The sequence below is a fragment of the Rhipicephalus sanguineus genome, chromosome 4 (assembly GCF_013339695.2).
Source record: "Rhipicephalus sanguineus isolate Rsan-2018 chromosome 4, BIME_Rsan_1.4, whole genome shotgun sequence".
Taxonomy (NCBI): domain Eukaryota; kingdom Metazoa; phylum Arthropoda; class Arachnida; order Ixodida; family Ixodidae; genus Rhipicephalus; species Rhipicephalus sanguineus.
In genome coordinates this window covers 143,371,302-143,387,893 of record NC_051179.1, presented here as the reverse complement: position 1 = coordinate 143,387,893, position 16,592 = coordinate 143,371,302, and the positions used below count along the sequence as shown (strand labels likewise).

The window sequence follows — 16,592 nt, the reverse complement described above, 5'->3', positions numbered from 1 at the left end:
TGTGCCATACAAACACACGCTGTTTCACGACCTGAAAAAAAGTGGTCAGCAAGCGCGCTGTTTGTGTTATTATAGCCTCTACCGTTTCTGCTATTTGCTAGTCACCGGCATAGCACGCAAGGGTGTTTCGTTAACAACGTCAGGAAGAAATGGTGGCTGCGCAATAAAGCATGTCATTCGCTTTGTCAACTACAATGTTGCCGTGGTCTTCAAGGGTCCATGCACTCCCATGTGGTAAACAGGGTTGCCAGGCCGAAAAGACTAAAAATAGCCAAGAAATTGAACAAAAAATGGCCAAAAAGTAGCCAGCTTTAACTAAGGCCAGCAAAAGTAGCCAGAAGTAGCGATGCGTGTACGAAAACAAATGCGACGTTTTCATTTAGATGACTAGATGCGAAAGCGTTTTGGCGAAAATGTAAGTAAGTGCAGCTTGAAATTAAACAATCAGAATTGCCGAGATTTAAGCATAAATTCCTGACTTCAGCGCTCATTTCGTGCAGGATGATGAAGTTTCTTGCACTGTTGGAAAAAGGACTCAACGCTTCTTGCGTAACTTTTCTTAAGAGGACGTTAAGTAACAGCCTTGTGGCGACCACAAAAATAAGTACCGCATCAGTGTTATCAAAACCTCAGTTGCGGGCTGTGAAGCATAAATTGTAGTCATTTTCGTAATCATTCTTTTTTTTTGCGTGATGCCGAAGTGCGAGCCGCTTGTATTCCTAGTTACAGCCAGCACTTAATATTATGAAACCACACAAAGAGTTTGTCGGATATCCCATTTCTAATGTCAATGTGTGCACAGCGCCCTCGACGCGGAACTCTTTCGATTGGCCAGGTCAGATCGAATTGCGGCTTAAAGTCAAGTTTGTCAATACAGGTGATCTGCGAAATGAGGCCCCATGCAACAGTTTTCCACGAGTGCTCGTGAAGCACCCTACAGTGTTTTCTTTCGTGTAATGCAAATGCCAAATTAAAATATGGGAGCTAGAAACAGGCCTTGGCCGCCTTGTTTTGACACCACGTACTAGAACGGCAGCGGCTGCGACATCACCGAATGTTGGTAATTTTGTTAAAATTCAGAAAACAAGAATGTTGCCAAGAAGTAGCCAGATAGTCAAGGCGTTTATTCTGCCGCCACCGGCCTAAAAAAAAAAAAAAAAAAAAAAAAAAAAACGCCAGGCCTGCGTTGAAACCGCAGCACAGTCACAGCGAAAGCTGGAAGACCGGCGTTTCTAGAGCCCGTTGTAAGCTCTCTTGGGGCTACAATACAAGTACACTAAAAGGTACCCACTACGCCATAAATCACAATTTTTGTGAAGATGGGAAGCACCTACTAAGCCATTATTCGTCATTCGGCGGAGAAGCGAGGCACCAGCTACAGGTCTGTAAGGCATTATGTGCACTTTGTTGACGCGACGACTGATGACGATGAAGAATTATGGCTCAGCCCTGTGTAATGGGTTGGAAGCTTTAAACGGCCCACCAGTTATGTAATTTGCATTCGGTGACGCCCGGTCGCTATTTCCCTCTCCCGTCATGCTGTATAACATACGTTGACGTGGGAGAGAGACGGGGGGGAGGGGAGGCGAAGAACTTTACTGAGACCCCGAAGAAATGGATCATGCGCTTATGGGATTCCTTGGCAACCAATACAAGTACATTTGCGAGGAACCCACTACGTTGTAGATCATTGTAATTTTTGAGAAGTAGGGCAGCAGGCACTGTGCCATTTTTCGTCATTTTACAGAGAGCCGTGGTACCTGCTAAACGCATGTAAGGCATTATGCGCACTTTGTTGATGCTGTGCCTGATGACGATGAAGAATTATGGCAGAGCCCTTTGTAATGGGTTAGAAGCATTCAACAACCTACTCGTTGCGCAATTCGCATTGTTTGACGCCTGGTTACAGAATTCGCGTTGTGCGACGCTTGGTGCTTATTTTACTCTTCTACCACGCTATATTGCATATGCTAATGTGGTTCCTTCCCGACATGAAGCCTGTATAGGACCTTTTTGCACAGCCGTTTCAAGCACCGGCATGGCTCAGAGGTTTAATACTGGGCTCCCACGCAGAGGGCCCAGGTTCGAACCTCCTTTCATCCTGGAATTTTTTTTCTTACATCGTTTTTTTCTTATTTCGAGCGATACTGGTTACGGACACCGGCGGCGGCGGCGGCGGACAGCTACGGCACCAAAAACGGCCGGTGAAATGATCTCATAACAGCTTTCGCTGTAAAAAGTAGCCAAAGCTGGCAACCCTGGTGGTAAATGCTAGCAGTACAGACGCACGCCTGAGTGGCCGTTTCAGGCAGAAGCACGGAGCTGTCAGTGTTCCAGCTACAGCTGACAATTTGGCTGACCAATACCAAAAATTATTTTTTTTCTTCTCTTTGTGCTTTTAATGCGCACTTGTGAACAGAGGAGTCCTTAAGCGGTCTGGGCAACTTTGCGAGCTTTTTTATTTCAAAAGGCATACTGCTCAATGCATAAGCGCAGCACCTCTATCATTCACGCAAAAAAACGAGTGCTGCACCTTGAAAGAACCACGCAGTCAATTACTTGTATAATGGCTCATTATGCGCGATTTTCTCTCGTGATACTGCTTTGAGCATTCATTTCCTCTTTTGCGACGCACTCGTTCGCGCGTTTGCCTGCACATTTCGTTTGTGCATACGGTTGCTTCTCTGCATGTTAAGTGAGCAAAAATTGGCAGAGAAATTCTAGGGCTTTTTCCTGCCCCAAAAAGTTTTCGTTTCGTTTTACGCGCTGATAAATGTGCCACAGCAACGGCATCAGCCCCAGCTATCCCAACTCTTCTTTAATTAAGCTGCTGGCAGCCACGGAGCATGACAGGGCCCTGACACATCGGTTGCGCCGGAAACTTGCAAACTTGTTTTCGCCAAACGTCTTTACTATTCGAACGACGGATGAGTCACAGCATACGTATGCTCTGATACGGGTTATCGACTGCTGCACTTGTTAGTTACTCATCACGCGACCGGGGTCTCACTATCATAACGTGCTTATCTGCTAGACGTCGCCTGAGCTTGGGGCGACACAAAGGAAGTTTCTAGAATCTACTTCAACGTGGCTCTACGAGCTCGTGACTGTTGCAGCGAACGCTATTTCCTAGTATTCTTGCTGTCTTTATCGGCTCTTCACCGCTCTAGATACGCGGGAGTGCGTTACTGCGTGGAGGGAGCATTACTCACTACGGCCACTCTCCATGCAAACCTAACAAAAGAGGTAGGCGTCGCCTGCTATCAGACGCTATAAGAAAATAAAAATAGAAGGAACATCCTGTACGAAGCGCAGTACTTTTTATCTCGTACCAAAACCGAACTCCCCAAAGAGAATGCATACACGGTGATAAGGAAGCCGCTATATATCGTACCTTCGTCAACGCAGCGCCGGCATTAGGAAGGAAACTGCGGGGAGACTTACTCTACGAGACAACCGTACGCGTGGACACCTAGCGAAGAACACAATGGCCGTGGAACTGTACAACGCTCCGGGAAGCCCGCCCTGCACGTTTGTCAGGGTCGTGGCCAAGAAACTGGGCGTGGAGCTCAAGTTGCACAACTTTAACCTGATGGCCAAGGAACACCTGAACCCCGAATTCATCAAGGTGAGCATATTCAAGTCGCGGGTTGCTCCACACCGTAAATAGAGATAGTGTGTATTTCCTACACTCTATGGGGAATGACATTTGTGACAGGTAGCTAGGTACTAGAAAATTTGGCGCGTCAGTGAGGCGCGCGATAAATAATGGGAACCGTTGTGTTATGGTGCCGTAGCAGCCGATTACTGTGAGCGACAGGAAGGGTGGATACTGAGAAGGTAAAGGTGTCACCCTGAGCGTGGCCAGATAAAATCGACTAAACAATACAATGATATTCGGAGGTCCCTATTAGAAGTCGTGCCGAATGGCTGATACAAACGATAACAGCGGCGTGGTAGGGGTGAGCAAGGGAAGAATTAGCCGAACAAATTAATTCCAAATCAACAGTGCATGCAAATGAGAGTTTTTCAAAACCAACGGAGAGAGAGGGAATATGTGAAAAATAGGAAATGGGAAAAGTAGGGTGTCTAATCAGGAGAAAAAAATCCCTATGCTACTCTATACAAAGGGGGAGGGGAAATAAGAAAGACAAGAAAGGAGAGGCAGGGAGAAAAGTAAAGCTCAAGGCACTAAGAGGCCGGCTACTCTGCCTATACATTCCCTATGAGTCGTATTGCGTGTAATAAAATAACACATGTCCTTAGGTGCTTTAGGTGTGAAGGTGTTGGACAACACTGCGTTACCTACGTCGCTCTTATTGCCCTATTTAGTTGTGAAGATTGAAGATAATTGTGAGATTTGAGAAAAGTAACCGATAATTTCTTAACACAGGGACAGTGATAAGTTCGTTTTGTTTAACTTCGGCTTTTAGCGTCTCTTAGTGTACGCTATATTTGCAACTATTATTTCCGAACGCAATATTATAATATTGCACATCTTCGCATCTTTACGCGTTGCAACGTTTGTACTCATAGCGGCGACACTAGTTACATTGTTACTGCAAACAGCCGCTGTAGTAGCAAGGTAAAGAAATGTTCCTAGAGATGACACAAAAAGCTTTTATCATAGAAAAATATCATCCATTCCTATAGATTATTTCACATGCTTTTTTCGAACGCGAGGAAAACGTGAAGTGCGTATTATTCAATGACGAAAATATGACGAGTAATTGGGTTCTTTTTCATTAAAGGCCGATCCTAGAGGATATTTGTATGGCGCAGGTGACAATGCACTACTCTGAATCTCTCTCTCTTGAAGTCTGTCCAATGTTCTCAGCAAATTTTTTTAAAAGCACAATCTGCATCGTATCAGTCTTCATTATCTTGAATGTTCCGAGTACCTGATAATCTTGTTCTGTGCGACATTCTCAAGACCAAATTGTTAATAGAGTGTGTTCTCATGGGGTTCATGATAGGACTGAAGGAAGCTTCGGACGATGCTCATTGAGGACATAGGAAATTTCGAACGTGATTTTTTTTTTCTATTGCAGTTGAACCCGGAACACACCGTCCCCACAATCAACGACAATGGTTTTGTTCTGTGGGAGAGGTACGTCGCACGATGTCTTTCTGTTGCTTCTCGGGCATTCTTAATTTTCGCATGGATTTGTCTACATAGTTCTTGTTGGCAAACTATTTTCGAACAGTTTCCGTGAGATGGAAAGGTCAATGAGTGCGACTGTTTGAAAAGAGTTGCTTACAAAGGTAACAGATGCCAGGAAGGGCCGACGAGACATTCTGGGAAGTATTTTAGTTAACGTTTTCGGCTGGTGGCCCAGCCTTCGACCGATCAGTACAAGAACCTTGTACTGCCCTGACGATGGCTAGTCTCCCAGCCGAAAACGTTAAGCACGCTTTCCCAGAATGTTTGTTCGGCACTTCTTTGCATCGGTATACGTTGATTCAGCACTCATCATCGGTTACCTTTCAGCTAGGGTTAGGCGTAACTTCACGCGAATGAACTGTAGTGAATCATCAGAGGGATTTCTTTTACAATACACAGATTTCGCATGGTACCTGCTTTTATCATTTCGTTGTTGCCTATGCTGTTTGAATAACGACTGCGTGCTACACAAAGGCCCTTCGTAGTTTGCGATGTGTACCTGCAACATGTGAAATTCGTTCGGCCTATATAATGATTCCTGGCGCTAATCAACTCCTTCCAGCCGGGCCATTGGCACGTACCTGGTGGACAAGTATGCTCCGGACTCCACGCTGTACCCGAAGGACTTGCAGAAGCGAGCCACCGTGAACAGGCTGCTCTTCTTCGAGTCTGGCACAGTGTTGTCGGCACAGATGGCCTACTTCGTAAGTGCGCCGCTGGCTGTTCTTTGTCCCTACTGAAACATTTCTTATGTTATTCGAATAATTACGTATGTTTTCTTACCGGATGGATATTGAATCCATCAATTACCGAACCCGCCACGGTGGTTCAGTGGTTACAGTGCTCGAATGCTGACCCGATGGTTCGCGGGATCGAATCCCGGCCTCGGCGGCCGCATTTTATGCTCGCGGCGCAATTGTTTCAGGCCCGTGTACTTAGATTTAGGTGCACGTTAAAGAACCCCAGGTGGTCGCAATTTCCGGAACCTTCCACTACGGCGCCCCTCATAATCATGCCTTGGTTTTGGTGCGTTAAACCCTTACAAATAATAATAATTAAATTACTGTTATATTTGCCTCACATATCCGCAAGAATGTCACGGAAAGATCTGACATTATTGGAATGGCATACAGAACGTTTCAGTGGTGGTTTCACGCACACACACACACACACACACACACACACACACACACACACCACACACACACCACACACCACACCACACATATATAATATATATATATATATCTATAATATATATATATATATATTATATATATTATATTATATATATATACTATATATATATATATATATTATTAACAAGGTAAAACTAGAATGCCAACAAACGCTGATACTGGCATAAGTAGACGCGGCCGGCCGATAGCACGAAACGCTTCTGAATGAAATTCCCGGTGAATTTTGTCACATTTTTCCATTGTCTCCTTATTTGCGTGCGTTGTACACCAGTTAGCGCTCAATGTATCCGCTGTTCAAGACTCCAGTGATGTTTCATAATAGGTTATCGGCATCTCCCTGTTTTATCTTCTCTCCCCCCCCTCCCTTTCCTGCTTTATTTATTTTTGTTTGACCAGTTACCTTTTCCGTGCATTGGTTTCTTGGGCCTGGTACGTTTAGGCTACCTTTCGGCACGCTATCTTCAGCTCCCCATCGTTAAAAACTCCGTCGAGGCCTCGGCATATCCTGTAGCGCTTGCAAATAATTGAAAGTGGATCGACCATATGGTCTGAAAATGTTCGAGCTCGTCAAACGAACGGGTACCTTCTGCGCTGTGGAAGGCTGCTCCTAACCATGCGGCACGAATTATTACTCTCACTTACTCTGCACCAGTCGCTTCAGCTTGCCTGCTTCCCATAGATTTAGGGCATGGTTATTTTAGTCTTCCTTGTCGTTATACCACGCGCCAACGCTTCCGGTCTGGGCAGCACGGCAATGGTAATATGCCATAAGCTATTGCGTGAAGCCAACACGCGACTATACGCTCTCCTATCGTTCTTAATATTGGATAATGTAGGCAATATTTCTGTGCATACGAAGTGTACTGGCCAGCAGCGAAGGGTGGGAATGAAGGGACATTAAGAAATCGCCAATCGATGCTCCGTGGGAGTAGCTTGATTGTGTGCGCGTGTTTTACTTTTTTGAAGCCTTACCTCGAGCTTTAAATAGGCGCGTGGTTTCCTCGAGACGGAGTGAAGAGGTATCCCTCAAGCTGTTTTCTGTTACCAACAAAGCACGTCGCCATGTTTACTGCCTTTGCGAGCAATCTGCGAAAATTCCCCACGCTTCCTCCTGAAAATACCCACCGCTCCTGCCTATTTTCTGCTTCTCTTTATTAATTTTAGAGACAGCATAGAAGGAAGGCGTAAATAGTGAGGCGTGTAAGAAATGGGGGGCATCATCGAGGCTTTTTGTTTCTTGCTTCCCGACACGTGCAGAAACAACCACTACAAGATTGACCCTCTCGAGAACGTTATTTTTTTTTCGCAGCCGTTAGAGGTCAAGAAACTCGTTTCGAGCTTCTCCACGTGTCTTATGTCTTTCTTTTTTCCTTTCGCTTGAGATGGAGATAAAAATTGAGTGTTCGTGCAGGCCCAGGCTCACGCTGAGCGCGTGAATAAGAGACGTCGTGTCGAATGGGCATTGGAGCGTGAGCACGGTACTTCTGCTGTGCTGCTTTTATTTGTGACGTTTCTCCATTCAATCACGCTGAGAACTGTAACTGGGTGGGTAGTGCCGGATAACAGAAATGCAGTAGAGAAAGACTAAGCCGTTGTGCTTTTATGTAAAATACCGTTTGGGTTATTTCGGCATGAGCGCAGCATCCCTTTAACGTCTCGTCATGTACACACACACACACACACACACACACACACACACAACACACACACACCACACACACACACACACACACACGCACACACACACCACACACACACACCACACACACACACACACACACACCCACGCACACACACGCACACACACACAACACCCACACACCACACACACGCACACACGCACACACACACACACACACACGCACACACACACACACGCACACACGCACACACACACACACACACACACCACACACACCACACACGCACACACACACACACACACGCACGCACACACACACACGCACCACACACCACACACACGCACGCACACACACCACACACCACACACCACACACACACACGCACACACACCACGCACACACACCACACGCACACAACACAACACACACACACACACACACACACGCACACACACACACGCACACACACACACACAACACGCACACACACACACACACGCACACAACACACACACAACACACACAGCACACACACACGCACAACACACACACACACACACGCCACACAACACACAGCACACACACACACCCGCACACCCACACAACACACACACACACACACACACGCACCACACCACACACACCACACACACGCACACACACACACGCACACCGCACACACACACACACGCACACACACACACACACACACACACCGCACACACGCACACACACACACACACCACGCACACACACACACGCACACACACACGCACACACACACACACGCACACACACACACACACACACAACACGCACACACACACGCACACACACACACACGCACACACACACACACACACACGCACGCACACAACACACACACACACGCACGCAACACACACACACACACACGCACACACACACGCACACACACACACACACACACACACGCACACACACACGCACACACACACACACACACACACACACACACACACACACACATACACACACACGCACAAGAGCAAACGTTACTCAACCGTTAAGAACGAAAGAAGGGGACATGTTCGAGGGGCTCCTTAGACACAAGCAAATGAATGAAAGAGACAATTCCTTGGCTTTACCTTATTTTTTTCTAACATGTTCTTGGCTGATCTATTGGTTTCATTTGGTTCCATCGTGGGAGATGTATTTAAATATAGTAGTTTCAGCGTAGGATGCGATATCATGCCACGGTCACACACAGGTTTTAGGAGTGGCACAGGAGACCCCCTAAATATACAAACACGGGCGCGCTTTCGCTGAGTCCCAGCCAAATTCTCGTTTATTCCGTGCGTAGTCTAGGTGTGACAACAAAAAACACCGCCATAACATCAATTCAGCTGGTTTAACGAAAAAACCTAAACATCAACACCGTTTGCCGTCGTATACGGACGCGTTCTCGACATCTGTGTCGGACGTTGGCTCCGTGATGGTCGGCCTGAGATAAGTTAAAAGCGCGCCTAGGTGATGTCTAAATAAAGCGCAGCCAGGACCTCGACGACGCTCGAAACGACTAAGGCACTGAATGAGAACTGCGAGCGGAGGTGTTATCTGATTTCTCGTGTTTGGTTTGCTTTCTATAACTGTCGGCTTTCCCGCTTGTCTCAATCTTTGCAGCGGCCGAAGTGGTTCAGGGGTCAGGAACCGACCCCAGACCTGAAGGAGGCGTACGATAAGGCCCTGGGCACCGCCGTCACGCTGCTGGGAGACAAGAAGTTCCTGTGCGGCGACAACGTGACCCTGGCGGACATCGGCCTCGCATGCACGTTGGGAGTAGTCATTGAGGTGCGTGTGACGTTGCGTTCGCTTGCGCTTTGTTACGGTGAGCTTCAGGCATTCAGCGTGTTACAAGATTTGCGAAGCGGGCCTGGAAGTTTTTCAACTACGCGGCTCGACTCTGGTCTACGTAGACTAGAAAAGTGGCGAGGAGGTCTTCTGTAAAGTGCTGCTATACAGAATTTCACATAGCCGCCGCGGCGTCTCGGTGGTAACGGTGCTCGGCCGCTGACCCGAACGACATGGATTCGATTCCGCTCGCGTTTATCCGTAGGCGAAATGCAACGGGCCGGTGTGCAGTGCGATGTCAGTGCACGTTGCAGAATCCTAGATGGCAGAAATTGTCCGGAGCCCTCGACTAAGGCGTCTTTCGTAGCTTCAGCTACTTTGGGACGTTAAACCCCGTAAAGAAAACCAACCAACCCAAAGAAAAGATCACAAGATGAGAGGTGGTTAGCCGGCCAATTTGTTTGAATAATGTGAAAGTGATCGGATGCGAGGAAATTCTTTCGTGCTATGTGCACGTGAGTTGCAACCAGCCTGCACGCTTCGCGCGGACGCACACAACAGCGTAAGATTAACATAAAAATTTTAAATTTTGTGTAATAATATTTCGATTTACAGTTCAGATATTTTTATTGCAGCAAAAATATCAGCCTTTGAAATGACTAATTTTATCACAATGAAGCCGGCGTTACTGTATGCTAAAATGTGAGAAGCGAAACTCCAAAAAACCGAAGCCGCTGAATTTCAGGATAATATAAAATTCAATTTGAGGAGTTCAGCTACATGAGATCCTTACTGCGATAGTGGTTATGAAAGCAGCTGTTTTTTCTTAACATCAACTCCCGGAGCTCATAAAGGACTGCGATCTGCGCGCTCTTCCGCGGCGCAGAATTAGCTAATGCCCAAGCCTAGACGTTATGAAGGTATCATCTCAACAGCGCTGTTATCACTTTTTGTTTTGTTTTTTTTTGCTCTATTGTGTGTCTTTGTATGCCCGGCTTAAGTGGCAACGAAAAGTAGACACTGGGCTAATAGGAAAAAAAAAAACGCAGTGCCATGGGCGTAACTTCAAGCTAAGATCGAGGAAGAAGACGGAAAAAAAGAAAACTGCGGGGCATTTTTCCTACTGTATACCTCACCGTCGCATTATCCAGTTCGGTCCCCATCGTTCATTTCATTGTCGATGTCACCCGCTGTGCTTCTTGGGAAGCAGTGCTGCCCGCCTAGTAGGAAATAAGAAACCAGCCCGGTACCCTGGAGCGGGGCCGGAGCCACGCACATTGACTTCTTCCCATCATTTCCGTGTTTGGTCCAGCTTTCATTAAACGAGTTTCACGGATCTAAAGGAAAGTGTTTTCTTTCTATGTTGCCCAGAAAAATAAAAAGAACATTTCATTTTAGTTGTTTACAATGCCAACTGCAAACACTCTTCCTTTAAATTATTTAAGACAGTCTAGTTGCGCGTTTCGCTCAAGTAATCGTTCACAGGTCATGCATTCCCACTCACATGTTAGGTTCTTGACACGTGTTTTATATTTTAGAAGTGCGTCCGCGAGTTTGTTTGCAGTGTTTTCTATGCACAGAAAGAAACGCAAACGGAGTGGCATCGACCTTCTCTACTGTTTCCATTTTTTTTTCTAGTGGTTGTAGCGTTTATGGTAACAAAAAGCCACTAGAGCCATCCATGATACAATTAAGAACCATTGTGTTTAGGACGAAAATCGCGCGATTTAGAGTACCACAAGTACTCTGCAATGGGAGAGCAGTATGGCGTCCCCTGAGATCCCTAGCAATCATAGTCCTAGCTTTTTTCTTGCCAAAATGTCAGAGCGTGATGAAAACAGCGCGCCGCGCTGTTCGCGTTTCTTTCCATCCCCCTGCTGTACGCACTCAGTTGCTGCTTACCTGAGTACCTCATGAAAGAGGTGTTGTGAGTATAGAAATCTGCACAAGAAAGGGGGGGAAGGGGCAATTCTGCCACACGTTTTTACTCAACCTCAGCTTTCTCGCCGACCAAGACTCCCTGATGTTGCATTTAAACGTCTGTTTACATTCCACTGTTGCCCCGGAATGCCGGAGTCCAAAGGCATGCTTTTGCATCCATTGCGAAGCGCATTTTCTTTCGGACTCGGCGAACATGCGGAGGGGTGGGGAGGGGGGGGGTGGCGGTGAATGTGTCTCGCATAGCGACAGTGACAATATGCTATACGGCACAACTAAAATCCGAGTCATGAAACGGTCTATCGCTCCAATGTGCACGATTTCTTATTCCAGGAGGATTACGTGGAGTATAACGACGCTCATACTATGCTCTTCTGACTTTTCGATGTGTTATATATAGGTTAACAGCAAGTTGCCTTCTGTACAACCCAAGATGGCGTCAAGTTAGAAGACGCGCTTCTTATTAATTCTGGGTCGATTGCATAAAATCCAGAGGTGGCTTTTTTTACGCTTATTTTCCGAACGTTTTCTAGATATTCCCAACAATTATATTTGGCACTACTATTAATCTAATGTGTGGCTACACTCTGGGAAATTTTGAAAATTCTGGCTATTATAGAGGTGGAGCAACTAAAAAAAAATCCGAAATTTGAGCATTATTGAACAATGTGCGCTATATGCGATTTGTTTTCTTAGAATAAGAGCGCCAAAACTGCAAAGTAATGGCACTTTGTAAACAGACGCTATTCATAGTATGTCGAGAAAATTTTTAGGCCCACAGATCTAATAAGTTTTTTTTCTAGGATATCGTCAAAATCCCATTTTCTCGTAATTCGCAAAAATTGGTTCTGGCTCAGTGAGAACTTCTAAATTTTTTTTTTTGACGCAGGCAATTTCTTTTTCGCGGAACTAAGATTGGTGTCGTGCTACTGGGGGCAGGGAGAGCGAAATATATTTTTTCCAGCCAAATTAAAGGGGGTCGGCGGGCATGCACCGGCGTTCTTAAGCGAATATGCACAGTACATAAAAAGGAAAAAAATGAAGTACATGAATGTGATGTATTTTCACCCAACACTCATAAATCAGCCAGTAATGCCTTAAATACGAGTCGGAAGAGAACATATTAACTGCCGTTGATTAAACAGAAGTGGATAGAAGCGCACATAAACCTTAATAAATTGTATATTGCTGCATGTCAAACTATGTAATAAAGATATCCCGCCAGGAAATTGGTGTCATCGCAGAAAACCATACGAAAGAAGAACATGCGCAACTACTTATATTGATATTCTTTGCGTGGTACGGACCCCGTGGGTTCGCAGAATCGCCGTCTTTTGAGTTTTCTTTTGCTAAGAGGTTTATTGGCAGAGAATGCGTGTGAACAAGCAGCGGTCAGCAGCGTTCGGCCAAGCGCAGCAACCACGAGCTCACGGCGATGGTGATGCCGCTGAGGCGCAGAGCAATGCCGCTGAGGCCACTCTTCTTCTCTACAATCGCCCTCCGCAGAAAAAGGCGCCATCCTGGCGGCTTAGGGTGAGGACACAACGATTGGGTCGTAATACGGCTTGATGCGAGAGACGTGGACAAGTTCGCGGCCACGATAGCGTAGATCTGTCGATGGCGTGATGGGCTCCACGAGGTAATTGACGGAGGACGTTTGCTCTACAACGCGGTATGGTCCGAGGTATTTGGCAACGAGTTTTGCGGAGCGGCCGGGTGCGGTAGCGGGTACCCGAAGCCATACCAAAGAGCCAGGGGAAAACGTTGGTGCCGATCGGTCGCCAGGTTGACGGGATTGCTGCTGCCACTGGTCCTCGGTAGAAAAGGAGCGGGCAAGCTGGCGGCATTCTTCAGCATGTCGGGCAGCTTCGGACAGAGGGGTACTTTCGGACTGGTCAGGCTTATATGGTAGAATGGTGTCAATCGTATTAGAAGGTTCTCGTCCGTATAGAAGAAAGTACGGAGAAAATCCAGTAGTAGCTTGTACCGCAGTATTGTAAGCGTAGGTGACAAAAGGGAGAACTTGGTCCCAATTTGAATGATCAGAGGCGACGTACATTGATAGCATATCGCCAAGAGTACGGTTGAAGCGCTCTGTCATGCCGTTCGTTTGCGGATGGTACGCTGTACTTGTGCGGTGCACGATTCGGCATTCGTCAAGTAGTGCGTTCAAAGCGTCGGCAAGGAAGGCACGGCCTCTATCGCTTAGGAGCTCGCGAGGGGCACCATGGCGCAGAACGAAATGTCGCAACAGAAATGTTGCAACGTCACGGGCTGTGGCAGTCGGCAGTGCGGCTGTTTCGGCATATCGCGTCAGGTGGTCTATCGCAACAATAATCCAGCGGTTACCTCCTAGAGTTGATGGCAGCGGTCCGTATATGTCAATGCCAACACGGTCAAAGGGTCGACTAGGACAGGGAAGAGGTTGCGACGGATAGACTTGTGCGGCAGGTAACTTTCGTCGTTGGCACTGAGCACACGAGCGAATGAACTTCCGCACGTAGTTATACATGCCGCGCCAATAAAATCGCAGTCGAAGCCTAGCGTATGTCTTGAAGAGGCCTGCATGCGCGCACTGTGGGTCCGCGTGGAAAGCATCGCATATAACAGCTCGGAGATGTCGGGGTATCACAAGAAGCCACCTGCGCCCGTCGGAAAGGTGGTTGCGTCGATAAAGAAGGTCATCCCGGATGCAAAAGTTGGTAGCCTGGCGGCGGAGAGCACGAGACGAGGGAGAGGTGGCAGGATCAGAAAGGATGCCGAGGAGGGCACTGATCCAGGGATCCTTCCGTTGCTCCTCCGTTATGTTGCGTAGGGCGGGTGATGCAAGTGCAGGCTCAAGGGCAGATAGGTAAGCACCGTCATCCGATACCGGTGAGCGAGAAAGGGCGTCAGCGTCCGTGTGCTTGCGACCGGATCTGTAAATAACGCGGATGTCGTACTCCTGAAGTTTGAGGGCCCAGCGAGCAAGACGTCCAGACGGGTCCTTAAGAGTGGATAGCCAACAAAGGGCGTGGTGGTCAGTGACTACGTCAAATGCGTGACCATACAGGTAAGGGAGAAATTTTCCAAGGGCCCAAATAATCGCTAAACACTCTTTTTCGGTAACCGAGTAGTTAGCCTCGGCTTTCGTCAAAGTTCGGCTCGCGTAGGCGACGACATATTCATGAAACCCTGCCTTTCGTTGCGCGAGCACAGCGCCAAGTCCGACGCCGCTGGCATCAGTGTGAACCTCCGTAGGAGCGGCAGGATCGAAGTGGCGGAGGATGGGCGGCGAAGTTAAGAGACGGCGTAATTTGCTGAAGGCGTCGTCGCAGGCTGGTGACCAAGCGGAAAGGTCCTTGTCGCCGCTAAGTAGGTCTGTCAGGGGCGCACATATGGAGGCAAAATTTCGAATGAAGCGTCGGAAGTACGATGACAAGCCGACAAAACTTCGGAGCTCCTTGATGGCGATGCCGCTGAGGCGCAGAGCAATGCCGCTGAGGCCACTCTTCTTCTCTACACTTTCTTCATCTCTTGCTTTTCATCCCTTTTCTTGCCCTAACAAGTAGTAGGTAATTATATAAGCACTTTTTCGTTGAACATCCTTGCCTTCTTTTTATTTCGCTTTCTCCTCCTCTATATATTTCAGCGGAGGTAAAATGATAATTAGCAATGGCAGAGATAACTGGTATTTTGACGTTAAGACAGATTGTGTGCTTCCTAGGCACATTTCAGACTCCGCCCTGGAGTCTCTGAAAATGAGAGTTTTAAAATGCACTCCAACGCTTTGATTCGCCTTGCAGGGCGCCGAGTACGAAGGCCTCGAGAAGTTCCCCCAGTTGAAGGAGTACTACCAGCGCTTCAAGAAGGCCCTCCCCGAGTACGAACAGGTTGCTGCCGATGCCCTGAAGCTCATCCGCGACATGGTGGCTCGCGCTAAGAGTGGACAGAACCCCCACGGTCCACCGAAATAAACGGCCGAGTGACCTCAAGATGTAAAAGAATATTATGTTTGCTGTACATGATTGAGAATGAAGGGCACGTTAATAAATAACGAAAGAAAGACGCTTCCATAGCGAAGGTTCCTTGTTATTGCCATAGCATTTATATGGGCACTCTCGCTGGGTTTTTGCTGTCGCTGTCGTGTACTGTGTGTCATTCACGGTACAAAGAAAAATGATCCTAGAAGTACTTGTTGCTGAGCCAGTTGGTTCATCATAATGAGGGAAATTCTAGACGCCTAAAACACCACAAGGAGAACGGAGAAGCACAGGGAAAGAGCGTCACTCGCAACTGATTTATTCTCAGAAGAAACGCAGAAAATATATATGCCGTACCACACATGCGCACACCGCACTGCATCACCTAGTCACTACACATAAAAAAACACGAGGTCAATAGAAAGTCACATCTAATCAAGCAACGACGAGCAAACTTAGAACTCAGACATGCGCAAAACCACTGATGTGACACTTACACACAAGTCGCCGTTCTTCTTTATCCAAAAAGCTGCCATTAAATCCTGAGCCAGAACACCTGAGCTTTTGGCAAGAACAGGAACGCTTGAAAACGTCGCCTCACAAGAACAGGAATGGCATTGTGCAGGCAAATGTGCTGCCGAATTATTTGGAAGTGACAGCTCATGTTCCCTAACTCTGACGTTCAGACCGACCAGTTTGGCCGATGTAAACCCGACAACAACTAAGTGGGATTTGATACATCACGCCCACCGAGCTATCCACATACTTCGAAGCGGATTTTTTCCCACAAGTGGAGGCCCTCGTTGGTTTAAAAATACGTGGACATAGGCCAGCCAACTTACGTGGCGCAAAAAAA

At 47.2% G+C, this 16,592-nt stretch overlaps 1 protein-coding gene across 1 annotated transcript; it reads left to right on the top strand.

Moving 5' to 3' along the window:
- The first annotated feature begins 3,399 nt into the window (after positions 1 to 3,399).
- Positions 3,400 to 15,748, top strand: LOC119390776 (glutathione S-transferase D1). The gene is made up of 5 exons (XM_037658475.2): positions 3,400 to 3,628; positions 5,052 to 5,110; positions 5,727 to 5,868; positions 9,669 to 9,836; positions 15,560 to 15,748. The coding sequence occupies exons 1-5, from the start codon at positions 3,488 to 3,490 to the stop codon at positions 15,728 to 15,730; spliced, it is 681 nt and encodes a 226-aa protein (XP_037514403.1). The 5' UTR covers positions 3,400 to 3,487; the 3' UTR covers positions 15,731 to 15,748.
- The last annotated feature ends 844 nt before the right edge of the window (positions 15,749 to 16,592 follow it).

Bases quoted from the DNA above. Each gene is read 5' to 3' on its own strand.
- LOC119390776 (XM_037658475.2), top strand. From the start codon at position 3,488: ATGGCCGTGGAACTGTACAACGCTCCGGGAAGCCCGCCCTGCACGTTT. The intron at 5,111-5,726 runs GTACGTCGCACG...AACTCCTTCCAG, and splicing joins GGTTTTGTTCTGTGGGAGAG to CCGGGCCATTGGCACGTACC. The intron at 5,869-9,668 runs GTAAGTGCGCCG...CAATCTTTGCAG, and splicing joins CGGCACAGATGGCCTACTTC to CGGCCGAAGTGGTTCAGGGG.